The 17222-nt window shown below is 38.6% G+C and overlaps 1 protein-coding gene across 2 annotated transcripts in view; it reads right to left on the bottom strand.

Annotated features, from left to right (window-relative positions):
- The window catches only part of SNTG1 (syntrophin gamma 1), a 202035-nt gene that overhangs the window by 13840 nt on the left and 170973 nt on the right, over positions 1 to 17222 (bottom strand). The window contains exons 15-16 of one of the 2 annotated variants that reach the window (XM_027127874.1): positions 15323 to 15415; positions 4276 to 4386 (exon numbers count right to left, since the gene is read on the bottom strand). In XM_027127874.1, coding sequence (XP_026983675.1) covers positions 4276 to 4386; positions 15323 to 15415 — 204 coding nt within the window. The remainder of the gene's footprint in view (positions 1 to 4275; positions 4387 to 15322; positions 15416 to 17222) is intronic. The other variant, XM_027127875.1, reaches the window with a different exon arrangement.

Consider the following 17222-nt stretch of genomic DNA (forward strand, 5'->3'; position numbering starts at 1 on the left):
GCAAATTAAGACTATGATGAGAACTGCTAAAATAAAAAGTAGTGACCATTTCAAATGCTGGTGAGGATGTAGAGAGACTGGGTTTCTCATACATTGCTGGTGGGAATGTAAAATGTCACCACTACTTTGAAAAGCAGTTTGGCATTTTCCTTAAAACTAAATAAACATTTTCCATATGACTGAGCAACTGCCCTCCTGGGCATTTATCCCAGAGAAATGAAATGTCATGTCTACATAGAAGCGGGTATGCTGTTATTCATAGCAGCAATAACTAAACACTGCAGTCAAATGTCCCTCAACAGATAAATGGTTAAACAAAACGAGGTCCATATTCCATATTCCACATCATGGAATACTACTTAGCAATAAAAAGGGACAAATGATCAATATGCCTACATAGGGCATTATGCTCAGTGAAAAAAGTCAATCTCAGAATTTCACATAGTGTACGTTTAACCTATACAATATTCTCCAAATGACAAAATTATAGAAATGAAAAACAGATTAGTGGCTTCTAGGAACTAAGAATGGTGGGAGTGAGGGGTGTGTATAAAGGGCAGCATGAGGAAGATGGTTGTGTATTTGATTGTGGATATGGGCGCACAAATTTACACATGCTGTAACTGATGTGAAATATACACATATTGTGTCAATGTTAAAATTCCTGCTTTTTATATTATACCATAGTTACATGAGGTTTACCCACTCGGGGAAACTGGATGAAGGGTACAGAGAACATCTTCTAGTTTTATAATTTCCTGTGAGTTGGAAGAGTTCACAAACACTTTTACATCCATATGGCCTTTAGGTTTGGCCTTGGTAACTGTGTTTACTTTTCCCAGAAGACATTTTTCTAACATGTTTTAAAATAAATATTTCTACAGCATTTTATTTATGTTGCAGGAGAGTATAAATAAAACCAAGATTTTAAAAAATGAACGAAAGGAAATAATAGTTAATCAGAATAAACGATTCAGCACACTGCTACACAAGGTAAATTCCAAATACTTCTTCTTATTTTCCAACCTCCATCCATTCAGATTATGACTACCTAATTTTGTTTGCCTAAATGAAAAAGAGACTGGGGAGAGTGACTCAATAATGTACCAGGAAATATTAAATGAAGTGAAACACAGACAGTTATTACTTGCCTGATGCCAGGCAAGCATCAGGTTAAGCCTAAGGATTATATGTTGTAAGACACACTCCTTGTGCTTAAAAGTTCTTGACCTAGTGAAGGAGGCAGGCTAGTGAACAATGACCACACAGAATGGACACCAATGTTACAACATACATAAATTAAGAGGAATTATATTATGAATATACAGGAGAAGCTCGTGTGCCTGACTTGGAGAGGGGGACACAGGCCAAATTTCCCACATTAAAATTACAAAAATTAATAGAAATGAACAAAACACAGAAACTGTCCAAAGCATTTGAAAAATGACACAAATTTGGGGTATGGTTATAAACTTGAATTTCTTAAATGTGGGAAGGACAGTCTATATATGTTAAGTAATCACCTTTACTAACTTCTCTCCTAATAATAATACTGCTATTTTTTTTAATACTTCCCTAGTTGTTATGCTACATTCTTTAAAGATGAAATCATTCATCAGTGATTTATCGAGTGTCTTCCATATGCCAGGTACCAGGGGTATTTATTCCTTACACTTTCCCTGCAAGGTAGCAGTCGTAATTTGGTGATGAATTGCCCCTGGGAATATAGCCAGGAAATGGCAAATATGAGATTTTTTTTTTTACTCAAGGTTACCTGATCCTAATTTTCTTTCCACTATATCATGTTGCCTACTCTCTCATTAAAAAAAAAAAGTGCTGCCCTAAACAGAGAAAACGTTGAATTCTCAAATGACATCAGTTTCAACCATAAGCCATGCTTACGACAGATGGTCCCATGAGTCCTGTGATGCGATACCCAAAGCTGGCATTCTCCTTGCTTTCCTCCTGTGACGGTCCTTTTGACTACTGCTCACAAATTGCGGTTATAAGGTTATAGCATAGTTAGCAATTGTACTAGTTTTAATCTAATATAATTTCTACGATATTTGCCGAGGTGATACACACCAGTACGGCTAAACAATTCTATAGAGCTGGCCACTGTTCTGACTGGCGAGTGTCACTTGTTAAACAGTCTCCATATTTAATTTGGTGCTTTCAGTGTTACCCATGGAGGTGTTACTCTCTCTCATTTTATAGAAGGAGATGGCGACTTTAAAGAAGTTTGGCAACTCACCAATGGTCAGATTCCCCCACTGGTTTTAAGACTGCTCTTTTCACTATTTAAAAATCACTGCCTTGATATATGTATACATATAGCTGATTCACTTTGTTATACGGCAGAAACTAACACAACATTGTAAAGCAACTATACTCCAATAAAGATGTTAAAAAAAAAATCACTGCCTCTAAATTCAAGAAAAACATTCAATAAATATCTTCTGAAACTATTTCTTATTAAATGAATTTATGAAATATTGCTTAAAACATTATAAACAGAAAAAGTAGTATTTAGAAGCTGGCAGACAACTAATGACTAGAAAATTAAGGAAGTATAATTAGGTGCATGTATAATATGCACCCCGTTAAACTGAAGCCTAAATACTACAGTTAGTAGTCATTTCACTGCGTTTATCGTTTTTGCTTCATGTTGTCAACTAAGGATTTGTTAGCACACTGAAAGTATCAGAAAAGAAGGAATTTATCAAATCAAACTTATCAGCTAGCGGCTGACACTCCACGTTCGCCAGAAGAGTATAGAACTGACAACATTAACACCGTTCACCCATATTAGGATGTGTCCTGTGTGTGAAAGATTGGGAAATCCACCAAAAGCTAAAGATACAGACTTTTGGACAATAGTAATGCACTGTTCATAGTAACACTAAGAACCAGTTTAAAGAGCGGTGTAAGTGGCACAGAGTAACGATCCACCCACGGCAGCCGGAGGGGAAGCAGAGGTGCTGTAACCCCATAGAAAGGTCTGCGCTTAGGGACGGGCTGTGATGGGGTGCAGATGTGAGAATTAGGAGACAAGCAAATGGACGGAGCGGGTGAAGTTACCCAGGCCTCTGTCCACACTGATGCGAGACAAATATAAGGCAAGACCACTTGGAACAGGGAAGCTTTAAAGAAACGCAGGAGGACAGGAGTCAGCAGAAAGGAGCTGCCTGCACAGCCCCCCTTAAACGGTCTGCAGCCCAGGAGGAGTCAGAGGCAAACATAAGGCAGGGGTGGGTATTCGTAGAGAGATTCAGATCAAGAGCTGAGGGGACTAAGGAGAAAAATCCAGACAAAAGCATGAGCAGATGTATAAGGCCAGAAAGGCATCGTCTTGTTAAAGGGAGAATGAGGGCCTCTGGTCTGGACACAGAGCAGGGCCGCAAGAGACGTGGACGGGAGAGTCAGGTGGGCTCGGTCCTGGGAAGGCTCTGAGCGGCAGGCCAAGACTCCCCCTGGATTTAATACATACAGGAACGTAACAGAATTACGGTGATTTTAATCCAGAGTTGAAATTTATGTCTCAGTTTTCATTTCCATAGAATTGATTTTTCACTTTGGTATTCATTATTTATTCTTTCTTCCCCACTGAAATAATATATTTATAACTCATTCTGACCCAAAGACTGTTGCTGTGAATTTCACAGAAGGGTAAAGGAAATCACTCAGATTTTGAATATTTACAAATATACATTCATAAGCACAAAAGTAGTGAATCTTTCTGATGAGTTAAAACAACATAGTTAATAAATTTCAGAATACTGAAAATTTGCATGGAGCAAAGCAAAAAAATCATTCATTTATTCATTTTATTTAACATAGAATAACATGGGGAAAACATAAATTGATTAAAAAAATATTTTTCTTTGGGGATTTGTGTTCATATCTGAAGAGGGAATCAAAAATGATAAACTAGAGTCAGAATATTTTAAATTATTATTTAGAATGTGAAACCATCAAGAAGGTGACTGTCTTAGTTCCCGGAATATTATTTTAGTGTGACACAAATACAGTTCGTAGGGAATTAAATCTAAGAAATGCAACTTGTTGTGTGTAATTTATTTTAAGGTATGCATTTCAGTGAAAACTTGCCATTAAAATCTAAGTGAATTTATTCTTTTGGCCATGCAGTATATTCCAAGGTAAAAACAGAGAACGTGTGTTTTTGCACTTTTGGGTTTCCTAAAGCTTCTCCCCTTTCTTTCTTAATGGCATTAATGTAGCTAGAGGTGGTCTTTGTGATGAGTTTCAGTTTACCTTTGCTTCAATCTGTTTAGTATCTGGATTCTGAAACAAAAATTTGATTTTGCTCTTGCCGTCATCCGAAGAACCTTTAAGCTGAGAAAACTTGTACCTCCAAAGTACTGCCTAAAGGGAAAAAAAAAACATAGGCGAGTCAATGCAACTCATAGCTATATTCAAACCAAGAAATTGTTCTTTAACTGGTTAAAGGTAATCATATTGATTTAGTCCTATATCCCAGTATTAAAAAGTAAATGAAAATATACTTATCAAAGGCTTAGTATTCAATATATCCTTTAATTTCCTGCAATAACTTTGGTTCCCATGAAGTTGTCATTTTAAACATATATATGAATAAGTCAATTTGCGTATCTGGTTTTACATTATCATGAAATAGAAGCAAACTCACTTAAAGCCTAAGTCCATGCCAGTGAATCAGCAAAAACACCTATTTTCCAATTCTTTTTTTTCATCCATAGAAGTGATAAGGTGATTTTCAACTGATAATTCTGTAGAACTTTCTCTTGAAGCTCAAACTAATAACCCGTGTCTTTGTCAAGATGAAAGGTCAGCCTGAGTAACCGATCACAACGGAAACTTCCATGGTGCCCTCATGAGACATACCAGCACGAACATCTCATGGGACCAGCCCCATCCATCCGCGGGGCCTCGGTCTAGAAGATCATGTGGCTAAAAGCCATCTTCCAATGTGGCAGCAGCAGGTTTGGACAGTATGAAATCTACATGCTAATTTAAAAAGTTTACACTTTTAAAAGTATAATAAAATAGCAACATCATAAAGTCCTTAAAAATAAGGACGAGGAAATTCTCAGTAACATATAATAATGAGGCATAATGAAGTTATACAGAATACTGCTCATTTATTTATTCACCAAACATTTATGCTCTTATATATTAAGATAAAAAGACACCGTCAGTTTTCTGAAGATATTAGTCTCTGTATAAAGTAGATGTCTTTGCTGTTGTTCTTACTATGAGGTTACACAATCTATACAGAAGCAATATCCAGTCATTACAAATCCTCTTAAATGTTTGCCTTAAGTCTATTACTATGAAGCATCTTTTAACAATAAAATTATCTGGGGCAATTAACTTTCTGGAAGAAAAATAGAAGAGTTATATCCTTTATCTCACAACTTCCTCTAAATAAAATTCTTTATGTTTTAAAAAGTGAAATAATTTAAACAATCCAGAACTACACGGTAGTAGGTGAGTATTTAGTAACTTTTGTAAAGAGGGAGTTCTAGATTTAGTTCTAGATTTAATAAGCAATTATATATAAGAGGGAGTTCTAGATTTAGTTCTAGATTTAATAAGCAATTATATATAAGAGGGAGTTCTAGATTTAGTTCTAGATTTAGTTCTAGATTTAATAAGAAATTATACATTCATATGTACAATTAGGGTTAGGGTGAAAGAAAAACAACAGCAAACAGTGGCAATATAGCAGGAAATACGGTAAAGTATCAGGAAAATCCTAACAACCTAATAAATAAAAAGACAGTACTACAGAGAAAAGTCATTGAAGAAAATGGAAAAACCATTACTATTTCTAATAAATCCGAGAGCATGTTCAATCTCACTAGAAAAAAAGAAGAGTGTGATAATATTACAATGACTTCGCTTTTTCCAAACGTTAAATTAGCAAAGATCACTGAAAATTAAAATAACTAAAGCTAGCAAGTTTACCTTGAAATATTTGTATAAAATTCCTGGCAACTGTGTGAAATTCTTTAGGGCAATAATTATAATATATATTAAAGCCTTAAAAATGTGGATGTTATGTGATCCAGACATTCCCTTTCAAAAAATTAACTGTAAGGAAATACAATATATGAAAAATAAAGGAAAGTATTAAATACCTTATTATTAATAAATATAAAAAAATGAAAACTCTGAACAATTTGCATTAAAATAATGCTCATAAGAGTCATGTATTTACATGGAAAATGCAATAATATGACTTTAAGGGGGACATAAGAACAGGAAAGCAGGTAAGTGTGTTAAAACAAAGGAGCTTGTAGAAGGCTGCGGGGGAACGTCTGCCAGAAACATTATCATACACGGCTCAGGTCCTGACATTAACCTACCATGTGGTTTTGGACAAGAAACTTTATGTCTAGCTTGGCTTAACTGTAAAAGTAAAGGTTGCAAATTCTCAAATTATAACTTGAAATAATATTTCATATGTAGTCATAAAAGTAAACCAGGAATTTGCAATTTCAACGAGCTGACCTTTCCAAAGGCCAGACTTTAACAGCTGTTAAAGCTCATTATTTTAAATAAAGAGTAACGAAATTAAGAATGGGGATGAGGCAGATACGGGAGGGAAGTCTGCAGACTTTTCGAAATATGGAGCATGGATCCTCGGCTGTGAGTAGATCGCGCCAAAAATGAATAAAGTAGTTAATGAATCTAATGATGGGCTGGAAGATTGGTCAGTTAAGAGGTAACTCAGTAAACTAGTAAGACTTAGAACCTTCTAGGTAAACTGTGTGACTTAACATGCCATGAAATCATTAAGACCAATTTGGAGGAATCTGAATCTGAAAATATAATCAGTAAAAGTTACACAGGTATAAAAATTGGCTTAATTCAAGAACCTTTGGAAATCCTAGTCTTTATACCTGTATTTTGTTTTTAAGATTCTGATAAACATTATGGCAACTATGTTAAGAATGCCAACGCTGAAAAAGATGAGTGGACACCACTGTTCTTAGACCATTCTGTTTCTGTTGCCATAACGTTGTTGTAATATATTTGGATAAGTACATTTAAAATATCCTTTAAGCATAAATTTTTATGTAGATCAGATGACTCCCTTTCTAAATCAAATTTAGGGCTTCAAGTTTTCTTGTTCATGTATCAAAATGAAGCTATTGATGTTGATTTGTCTCTATTAGCAGAAGAACTTCACGATTAAATGATGTCATTTGTCTATCAATCTTTCAATTAGAAAATCAGTTAACTTTAACTTCTTTTCCATTCAATTTTTGGAATCAAAGTACAACTTCAGAAATTTCATTATGTCAAAATTGAAATATCTATTACTCTGAATGCTACCATAAATTCAGTTAAAAACTTCAGCATTGGATATGTTATTTGTTAAGGCAACAATAATGTGAATTTGTACTGTTGGTAGAGCACAGTGTTATGGTAATATCAGCATTTTCCTAAATTAAGAAACGTATGCAGCTAAAGTGTACTTGCATTGATTTGGGTGAATACGTCAGAAAACATATACTAACGTGAGAACTTATAAAGTGCTGTGAAATTTCCAACAGAAGGGATATGATGTATGCAAATAGTCCATAATATCTCCTGAACTTTGCAAGCCCAGGGGTCTCTGCCCTCTCTACATAACTTTAACCAAGGGGCCTTGGTTTTGGATTGGAAAATTCCTGCAACCAGTGGTAATCTTAATTTGTTGAACTTGATGGAGAACAAGTCCAAAAGGAGGGAAAGAAAGAAAACAAACAAATAAAAAAACTGATAGCAAATGTACGAAAACATTTCTGAGTATTTCTGAAATCTAGAAGTCTACCCAAAGTCTTCAGAATAAATGGTCACAGGCCACATTCTCATTTCCTCAGAAAAAGAAACTCATTTAACTTTGTTCAGCTAGCTTTTCCCATGGAATAGATTTCAAGAAATTATAAAAAAAATTTTCCCTAAAAAATAAACTATTTAACGGATTTTAGTAATAATGGAGCCAAAATACCTTACTAATGGTATTTATTAAAACTTGTTTTTTGTTTATTTTTAACAGTCAGAAACAGTGTTCAACTCAACATCCTGCCTGAATGACTATATGAAATGATAAATTTAAAATGTACCTGGCATTTTGAAGATGTCTTTAAATATTTCTAAGTGACTAAAACATGCAAGCAAAGATGCCGTACGTGTGGAGAACACAATAAGTCCCAGCATTTTCAATAGTTGTAAAAAAGTCACTGAAAATGGCTAAGAAACATGGTGGGTAATAGGAAAATATACAGTAAAAGGTTATCACCCAAAGCGCTCTCACAATTAAAGACTACAAAAGAAAATCCTGCAAAAGGATCATTTGCCTCTGAACTACTCTTCACAATACCTATGCTTTCTTTAAATTACTGCAGGCTCTAACAATTTTGGAAAAAATAAAAGAAAATAATGCAGGCGAACAGATAATGCTGAAACCATTGGATTCAATGCCAATTGGGTTTTAGAATTTAAGGTCATCATTCTTAAACCAGTGAGAAATCTTTATAAACTATGCTTACAAACAGTGATTACTCCACTTATGATGGAAGATGAAATGCTCAAATATTATCAAGCAGAATGTTCATGTGAAAATCATGAGGCACATAGCATGGAATCCATCCCTCATTCCTGACCTTGAGTCATTTATGGGTGATCACGTGGACGTCACTCAGGGCCCGTGAAGCATTCCATGTGTCCACTGCTGTCCTTCAGTGGAATGTCATCTTTCTTACAGTGAGTGTAACGCTGGTCTAGACCCTTTCACATCCTCCCACTAATCCCCGCAATAGCTAGGGTACTGCCATTTTCCAGAGGATGCAATTAAGGAAACATCACGTACATTCATAGTATTTCACAACTATTAAGCGGGAATCAAACCCAAGTCGGCCATGCTCCATGGTTCCTATTTTTCTTTTAGCCCAACCTGCTTCTTTGGTTTTCTACAATTATTTGCCTAACCGAACATCAAAGACCCATTGATTGAGCATGATTATAATTGAACTTCCATTGCAAATAGCCTGAAAGATCCTTAGAATAGAGGACAGACTCAGAGCCCCATTTGGTACAAGACACGAAACTCAGGAAAGTAATTTGCTGATCTTCTCAAGCATAGTCTGTTCTGAGTCATCATTGCTTCTTCTTTACAATGCTGTTGCTATTATAAGCTTCTTTCACTCTCTCTCTCCAAGTAAAAAGTGTCCCATAAGCTATCCATTTGTTTAAGATTCATGGTTAGAATTGGCTTAAAGTTTAGAAATGCCAGTGATCTAGAGAACTTCAGTGGGAAGGGAAGAGAAAAAGCTTTCCCTTCCTCCATATTTTCGACATTTACCACAGAGACTTTCCGAGCCGGCTGTAATCCCCCAGAGACGGGTGGCAGAGCGGGCTGCAACTGAGGGACTCAGGTTAGCAAATGAATCAAGTGTTTGTATGATATCAAGTGTTGCTTAGTTGCAGACTATTCAAAAATATAATTCATCAATTGTATGTCTATAAATGGAAAGTGAAGCTGAGCAAATGAGATGAAAACCTTACATGCCGAACAAAAATAGGCAAACCAATCTCTAGGGCTTCCCTGGTGGTGCAGTGGTTAAGAATCCGCCTGCCAATGCAGGGGACATGGGTTCGAGCCGTGGTCTGGGAAGATTCCACGTGCTGCGGAGCAACTAAGCCCGTGCGCTACAACTACTGAGCCTGCACTCTAAAGCCCGTGAGCCACAACAACTGAGCCCATGTGCCTAGAGCCCGTGCTCTGCAACAAGAGAAGCCACCGCAATGAGAAGCCCGCGCACCGCAACGAAGAGTAGCCCCCGCTCGCCGCAACTAGAGAAAGCCCGCGCGCAGCCACGAAGACCCAACACAGCCAAAAATAAAATAAAATAAAATAAAATAAAATAAAATAAAACACGAAAAACTCTAGAGTAGAATAATAATAATAATAAACCCAAAAAACCTCTAATACATTTATCCATCTCTTTATCGGTTCACTGTGGGCAGAGCCTAATTTCTCTCGCCCCACAGAAAAATTCCTCTTCCAAAAAATGAAATAACGTCTACATAGAAGGTAATTTAAGCTCTGTGTCATCTATCTTCTGAGGAATCTAAGGCTATTTTGCAACATAGGGGGCAAACATACCAGAAAGCACAATCTATATGGATTACAACTTATTACACAGAACACGTTAAAAATTACAACACAATTGCTTTGGAGGCAGAATCTTTTTTTATCTCCCTGTAACACCAATCACCTGGTATTTGACAGTTAACTAATGTTTGCCCAGCAATAACCACAAACATGCTCTTTCTTTTTCTGCTGCAGAGTGTCTTGATGGGTCTCTTGGTTAACCAGAAAATCAAATCTTCCCTCAAAGCCCTCTTTCTGCTTTGCCTCCCGCTTCGACTTTGCAAGCAGCCCAGGTACACACTCCCTCTGCTGCCTTCCACCCTCCCCTCCCCACTGAAATGAATTAACAACACGTTAGAATGCCAGTGTCCCGTAAGCGCGTCCTCTTCCTTCCTTTTTTTCTGTGGGTGGGTTAGGAGTCATATTTAGTAGAAAACCATGACAAACCTTTTCTTTAAGAATATTTTTCTTTACACATCTTTATCCTTCTCATTTGTTCTTCATTCATGTCAAATGTATCCTAATTGATTATGTTTTTGAACTTTATAAATTACATTTTTACTAAAACTAGTACCTCAACTGTACAGTAATTTTGTAAATCGTATAAATGTGAATGGAAATGATGAATAAAGGGAGAAAAATAGCAATATGAAAAGAAAACAGAATTAGATGAAAGCTCGCGGCTCTCACGTGTTTCCTTGGCAACATCATATTCGTCAGCACATGCCTCACTAGTCCTTAAACTGATTCTGCGTCCTTGACGGTGCTTGAGTCTGCATTAGGGCAACGTCTCCAGCAATCTCAGCTGTGACGCGTGATGATCAGTGCTGCGCCAGGGGGTGTCTAGGCCTCCCCTGAGTCTGCGAGGGAAGGCTTTCTGGAGGCAGATCTGCTCTCAAGGTGAATGCAAGCTGTGGAAGTGTCATGTGGTAAAGCATGGGGTACGGCTGGATCCTCAAAAGCTGGGAGACACAGGAGATGATGCCAAATCCGGACAGAGACCAGAACCCTGAGGGGCTTCTATCCTGTGTTGACAGATGTCACAAAGGCAGTAGGAAGCCACTAAAGTAATGTAACAAGGGAGACTGATGACATGGCCGAATTTACATTTTAGAAGCATCATTAATCGGGCAGTGGCTGGGAACAGGCACAGAAGGGCAGGTATCTATGTCTTTGTAATGCTTTGGCTTCTCCCAGACTTCCTGAAAGCCCCCAGTTCCAGATGTGTCTCTTTCACTAGACTGTGGACATCTTGAGAGAAGGGAGTGTACCCTTTTTTGTGTTCCTCGTGTCTGCACATAGACGATACGTAGGAGTGTGTGCAATAAATATTTACATCGAGAAGCAGGTTTGGCCGATGCTGCCGTAACCAGATGAGAAGGGGTTGCCCTACTTCGGTTAGAGTGAACCTTCCAGATTTACTCAAGGGCAGCTGTTGAGGAAGAGGCCCGGGTATAGAACACAATTCAGATTCCTTCTGATAACGGAGAGAGGAACGCAGAGAAGTCAGAATCAGGAAGACGACCAGCTCCGGGGCGGACCCTGTGCTGAGACGTGTTCAGGACGCAGCCTGAGGGATCCAGGCGTGCGTCTGAGCTCCAGTTAACAGAACCAAAACTACCATCCTCAGGCCAGGGGCCTAAAGACTGGATGAAACTTCCTGATCAAACATATTTCATCCTGATCAAACGTATTTCATTTAAATTTATTCCCCCCAAATGGACTCTACACTATCCCTATATGATATGTCTATATGTATAAATGTTTTCATCAAATATATGGAACATTCACAGAGGGGTATACAGATGTTCACTTTGACAATTTATTTGGAATCTCTCAAACAGGAAGGAAAAAGAAAACAGAAGAAAGGTGTTTCTAAAATGCAGACCTTGTGTGTTATTTTGTAATAGCTTAAACCCATCAACCTGGTGGGTTGATTGTACAGAGTACTTCTCGTAATCATATCTATGTAAAGATATAGAATAAGCGAAATACATGTGGAAAAAGAGGTACCAACATGTTTCCACACGCTGCTGGATGTGGTGTGCTCTTTGTTATTCGTAACATACTAATTTCATTTTGAGAAACTTTACACGCTGTCTGTGTAGTAAAGACGGGCAGAAAATTGGGTTTTTCTCGTATAAATTTCTGGGATCCTTAGGGTTTTGTTTCTGTTTTGTTTATTGTTGTTGCTTCTTTCTGGCAACGTGATAAAATTCAGCCACACTGATAACTCATATTATCGATTCTCTATAGAAATCAGCTCTTTTCTAGCGATTTCTTTTTAACATAGGGACACATCTTTGCCAGCTCAGTGGAGAGTCACAGCTCTAGAGAGAAAAGGAAATGAGTTTACTGGGATAGCTACATCTGAGTCAATATACCTGTACAGCATAATAAGCCAGCACTGCTCTATTCTCCTCCAGGTTGTCTGAAGGCTGCTCCACTACAGAGATGAAGCAGTTTATGAAATAACTGCTAAATTAACACATACGTTCCCGCACATTTTATTTTTGAGGCAGTGCCAATGCTTCACTTTGACTATTCGATTTCTAACATTTAATTATGAACTTTATTACTGTGAGTCAATCATCTTCCTTTTCCCCCTAAGTATAAGAAAAAACTCCCCAATTCAAAGAAATCTATTTTCTAGAAATTGACTCACATGTAAAAGGCATCACTTGAAAACTATTATGTTCATTAAATTAGCAACATATAACAAATTACCTTGGGATGCATGGTCTTTCTGTGTCAAATCATCCTGATTTGGTTAAAAAGCGGTTGAAGAGGAGAGTCTGAGTCACTCAAGGTGGGTGAGGGCCCCTGTGTGTCCAAGGCCTGAGTGGTCTGCAGAGGACGGGTCCCATGTCGGGGGTCCCAGTGGAGCCTAAATTCTGTTCACCCAGTGAACGTGGAATAATTTTCTATCTCGGTTACCTGCTGACACCTGCCTGCCAGAAATTTGTTTGTGTTCCAGACCAAGAAGTGTCCCGGGGGAGTGGCCGTCCTGAGGCTGCACGGTGCGGAGACCAGCTGCCAGAAATGCACCCGGGCATTGAAGGTCACGACATACGTTGTCTGTTTATAATATCTGGGTCCTGCGCTAGAGCACACGCCACTGGAATGGGTTTTCCAAGAAACTTAGAAAAGTCACTGAACTACTGTGAGACACACAGTATTAGAAAAGTGAGCCCGGTCCTTAAACAGAGTAACTACCCGATGACGCCTCTGTGGCTACTTTCAGGAGAATAATTCCCCAGAGCTGCCCGGGTCAGAGGCTCCGCCCTTCTCTCCAAGCCCTGCTAAGGGCACCTCGTCCTCCTTGTTACTCAGGTCCCTACAGCTCTGCAAGCTCCCAGGTCTAAGCCACACGCCCAATAACCTCCCCGCCCCCCCTCCACTCTTCTCCCCTCCGAAGCATCCTCCCCAAGGCGCCAAGGCCATCACAGACGGCATCATGCTTCTGCCATCAGGTCCTGGCGGCTTTGGTGGCCCTCGGCACTGTGGCGTGTCAGCCCTGGGTTCATCACCCCAGATCTGTGCTCTGCCACCGTGGGCCGGGCGCTGTGCCCTCTGACTTGGTGTGGCCTCAGCCATGTGACCTGCTGTGACCAGTGGGAGCCTGTAGGTGTCCTAGCAGCAGGGGCACATGAAGAAGGACTGCAGTAAGGCTTGCTCTGTCCTGCCTGTGTCACCGGCAAGAAAAGGACGTTCTGGGCTGACCTCCTGGCTCCACAGGAATCAGGGGTAAGGGGAGCAGAGCCAGGTGGGGGATGGTTGAGGGAACCAGCCATGGGAGGAGGAAGCACTTACTGCTCTAAGGCAGGGAGGCGCTGTCACGGTGCCACCCAGCAGCGCGGGGGCCGCATCGGCCACGAAGGCCAAGGCCCCTGCTATCCGGTGCTGCCTGCTTCACTCTGAACGTGGCCCCGCGGGTCCTGCCAGCGCTGTCACCCCCTGCCTGGTCAGCGGACCGTGATTGCGGATTCTGAGGAGAAGGCAGCTTCCTCTGAGTACCGCCCGGCGCTCTTCCCCTTGTTACACGCTTCCACCCCGAACAACTCCCTTTGCTAAGAACCAGCAAACCTCAGATGAGCCCTTTTGTGTCCATCCCCTCCACCAGGCGCCGTGAGAACAGGGACCTCTACGAAGCAGAGACCCAGGAGGACTGGAGGGAAAGCCACGTGTGCTGAGTGCTACTCTTGTAGGAGATGCACTAAGAAAATGTTCATGCTTAAATTCTCGAATTTTCCTTCTGGATTTTTAACAACTACCTTTGATAAGAAAGAGTTGAAATATTATTGAATAAAAAACATAAATCAAAAAGGAAGGTCTAATTCTATTTTTAGAAGTTTAACCCATGGAATTTATGTTATGATTATGTTGTAACTATATAAATGCATTTTAGAAAAAGTCAAATTAAACATATTGTGAACTGTGTGTGTACATGAAGGTCATATGTCCTTGGCAAAAACAGTAGATCGAAGACCCTCAAAATTAGTGTCCTTCAACTTATCCAAGCCACAGAAGAGACTCTCAAAAACGAAAAGTGTGAATATACGCCATATTAATTTCCTTTCAAATTTTACCTTGAAACACTGTAAAAATTAACGTCCACTTAAAGACGTGAATGGATTATGAAGATTAAGGTGCCCAATCAGACAGTACAGTCAAGTGTTCACACGGTGACCCTCCCTGGCTTGGGGCCTCCAAGCCCTGAAATTCCCCCATCCTGTAATTCTAACATATTACCTACACAACTAAAAAATACGTTTCCTCATTTTGATATTGGAGATGTTGACACAGAAAAATAATAAAGGAACACTTTTAAAAAGTTGTTTTGAGAGAAGAAAATTTCCCTTCATTATGAGGCCATACTTTTAGTAAGAGAGAATATATATACATATAATATATAGACATATATGTCTAGATCGTACATATATATACACTTTTATAGTTACAACGTTTTCTAGCAACACATTTGTTTTATCAAAATTCTATCTCTTGTTTTTCTATAAACATATTAAGGCATAATTTATCTCCTATTAATAAAAACGAGGACCTTAAATCCAACACCTGATAACCAGTCAGAGTGCTGACAGGAGCTGGAAGCAATTCCAGTCGTCCTTGATTAGGACCCGGGCCGCGCACCCTCGAGCTGACCACGCACAGTACCTTGGTCGCAGCGTCAAAGCAGATGAAGCCCATGCTGAAGTCGATCGTGAGCCCCATCAGGTGACTTTCCAGCACACACGCATAGGTCTTGCACTGGGCAGAACAAAACACTGTTACTTTCATGTGACTGACCCAATGTCAGGGTTAATAGTCCACATATATCAGACTGTGTCACAACCGCTGTGATAAGTTCCTCATACACCAGCTAACTTTATTTCAGCAATAACTGTATAAGGAACCTGGGGTTGTCAACATCCTAACGTCAACAAAACACAGGCTGAGTGGTTGTTGACCTGCCCGGGGGATGCAGGGCTGAGTTTCCAATCCTGCCCTGGTGACCTTGTCCTTACCTTGTGTCACACTGATGCCCTTCCCTATCCTGGCAATAAAACTGTATACACATTTTTAGGTGTAGGCAAGATTATGTTAAGTTGTTATATTCTGTAGCTAAATATCACTGCATTTTTATTAAGCTAAGAGTGAATTATTAAAGATTAAGGTATGACTTAAATTCTTGGCATATCAATTTCATTGATATTCTTAAAAAGAGAGCTCTCAGGCACACAAACAGATTTAATAATCAGAGCAAGAAATAGAAGAAACGTCTTGACCTTAAGAGTCTCTACATGTTCATCAGTGTGGTGCAAGTTATGTCCTAAAGACATTTACCCTTCCTATTATTTGTGTAAGCCTACTGATTCTTCGAAATCAATAATTAATGATCGCTCACACTGAGATCAGATTAAATTACACGTTTACTTATATAAATAGTTTGGGAAAACTAGTAAAATATAGATGCTGGAATACAAGAATAACAGATGAGAAGTACACACTTGGGGCTTATATGAAACAATGCATTTTTATGTCCATAGGCCAGTTTTATTTGCACTTAATTGCAAACTGGAGTGGGATATTCAAATCAGGAAAAACACCTTTTTTTTAAAGACTTTTTTGATGTGGACCATTTTTAAAGTCTTTATTGAATTTGTTACAACATTGCTTCTGTTTTATGTTCTGTTGTTTTGGCCAAGAGGCATGTGGGATCTTAGCTCCCCAACAAGAGATCGAACCCACACCCCCTGCATTGGACAGTGAAGTCTTAACCACTGGACCGCCAGGGAAGTCCCAAGAAAAACATTTGTAATTCACAAAGGGGAGAGAGAGGGAGGGAGAGGGAGAAAGAGAGAAACCTATCTCCAGCAAATGTTCGATACCAATCCTTACGTCATATTTGTGTTTATAATACTGTGTATAAATGTACATTAAGTGAATCTCATTCTGACTAACAATGGCTAAATGCATCACGTTGACTCCACCAAAAAGCTATATTCATGTGTTTAAGCCCAATCTGCATTGGAAAGTTATAACCAGGCCAGATTATTCATTTGGAGTTAAGTTTTTCAAAAAAGCAGATTAGAAAGCAAACTTAATGGGCCTTGTAAGTTTATTTGTGGGTGTAATTTTATTTAATACATGAACACCTCACCTTCCATGCTGTACCCACCCATTACCACTTTATTAAAACTACTATCAACTTAAGGAATATCCAAGGCCATCTCATTTTCTCCAATTGAGACATAATTGCTTGCTATTTTCAAGTGACATTATTTAAAAAATACATGTCAGGTGGAAACACCTTCAGTATAGAACACTACAATTTATCTCATTAAGAACAGGATTATGAATTAAATTACATTGTTTCGATAATCATTAAATCGAAACAGATATGATATAACTTGAGATCCACTGAAGTTTTATTCTATGATTTATAGTCTTAATAAACATATGTAATGAGTATATTTGTATGTTTTAACATTGAAATGTTTATTGTTTAATTTCTATATTTATTTTATAATAAAATTGAATTATAGTTAGAAAAAAGCAAAAAAATTATCCTTTT

The sequence above is a fragment of the Aethalodelphis obliquidens genome, unplaced genomic scaffold, assembly GCF_003676395.1.
Source record: "Aethalodelphis obliquidens isolate GAN/ISIS:26980383/991018 unplaced genomic scaffold, ASM367639v1 scaffold33, whole genome shotgun sequence".
Taxonomy (NCBI): Eukaryota; Metazoa; Chordata; class Mammalia; order Artiodactyla; family Delphinidae; genus Aethalodelphis; species Aethalodelphis obliquidens.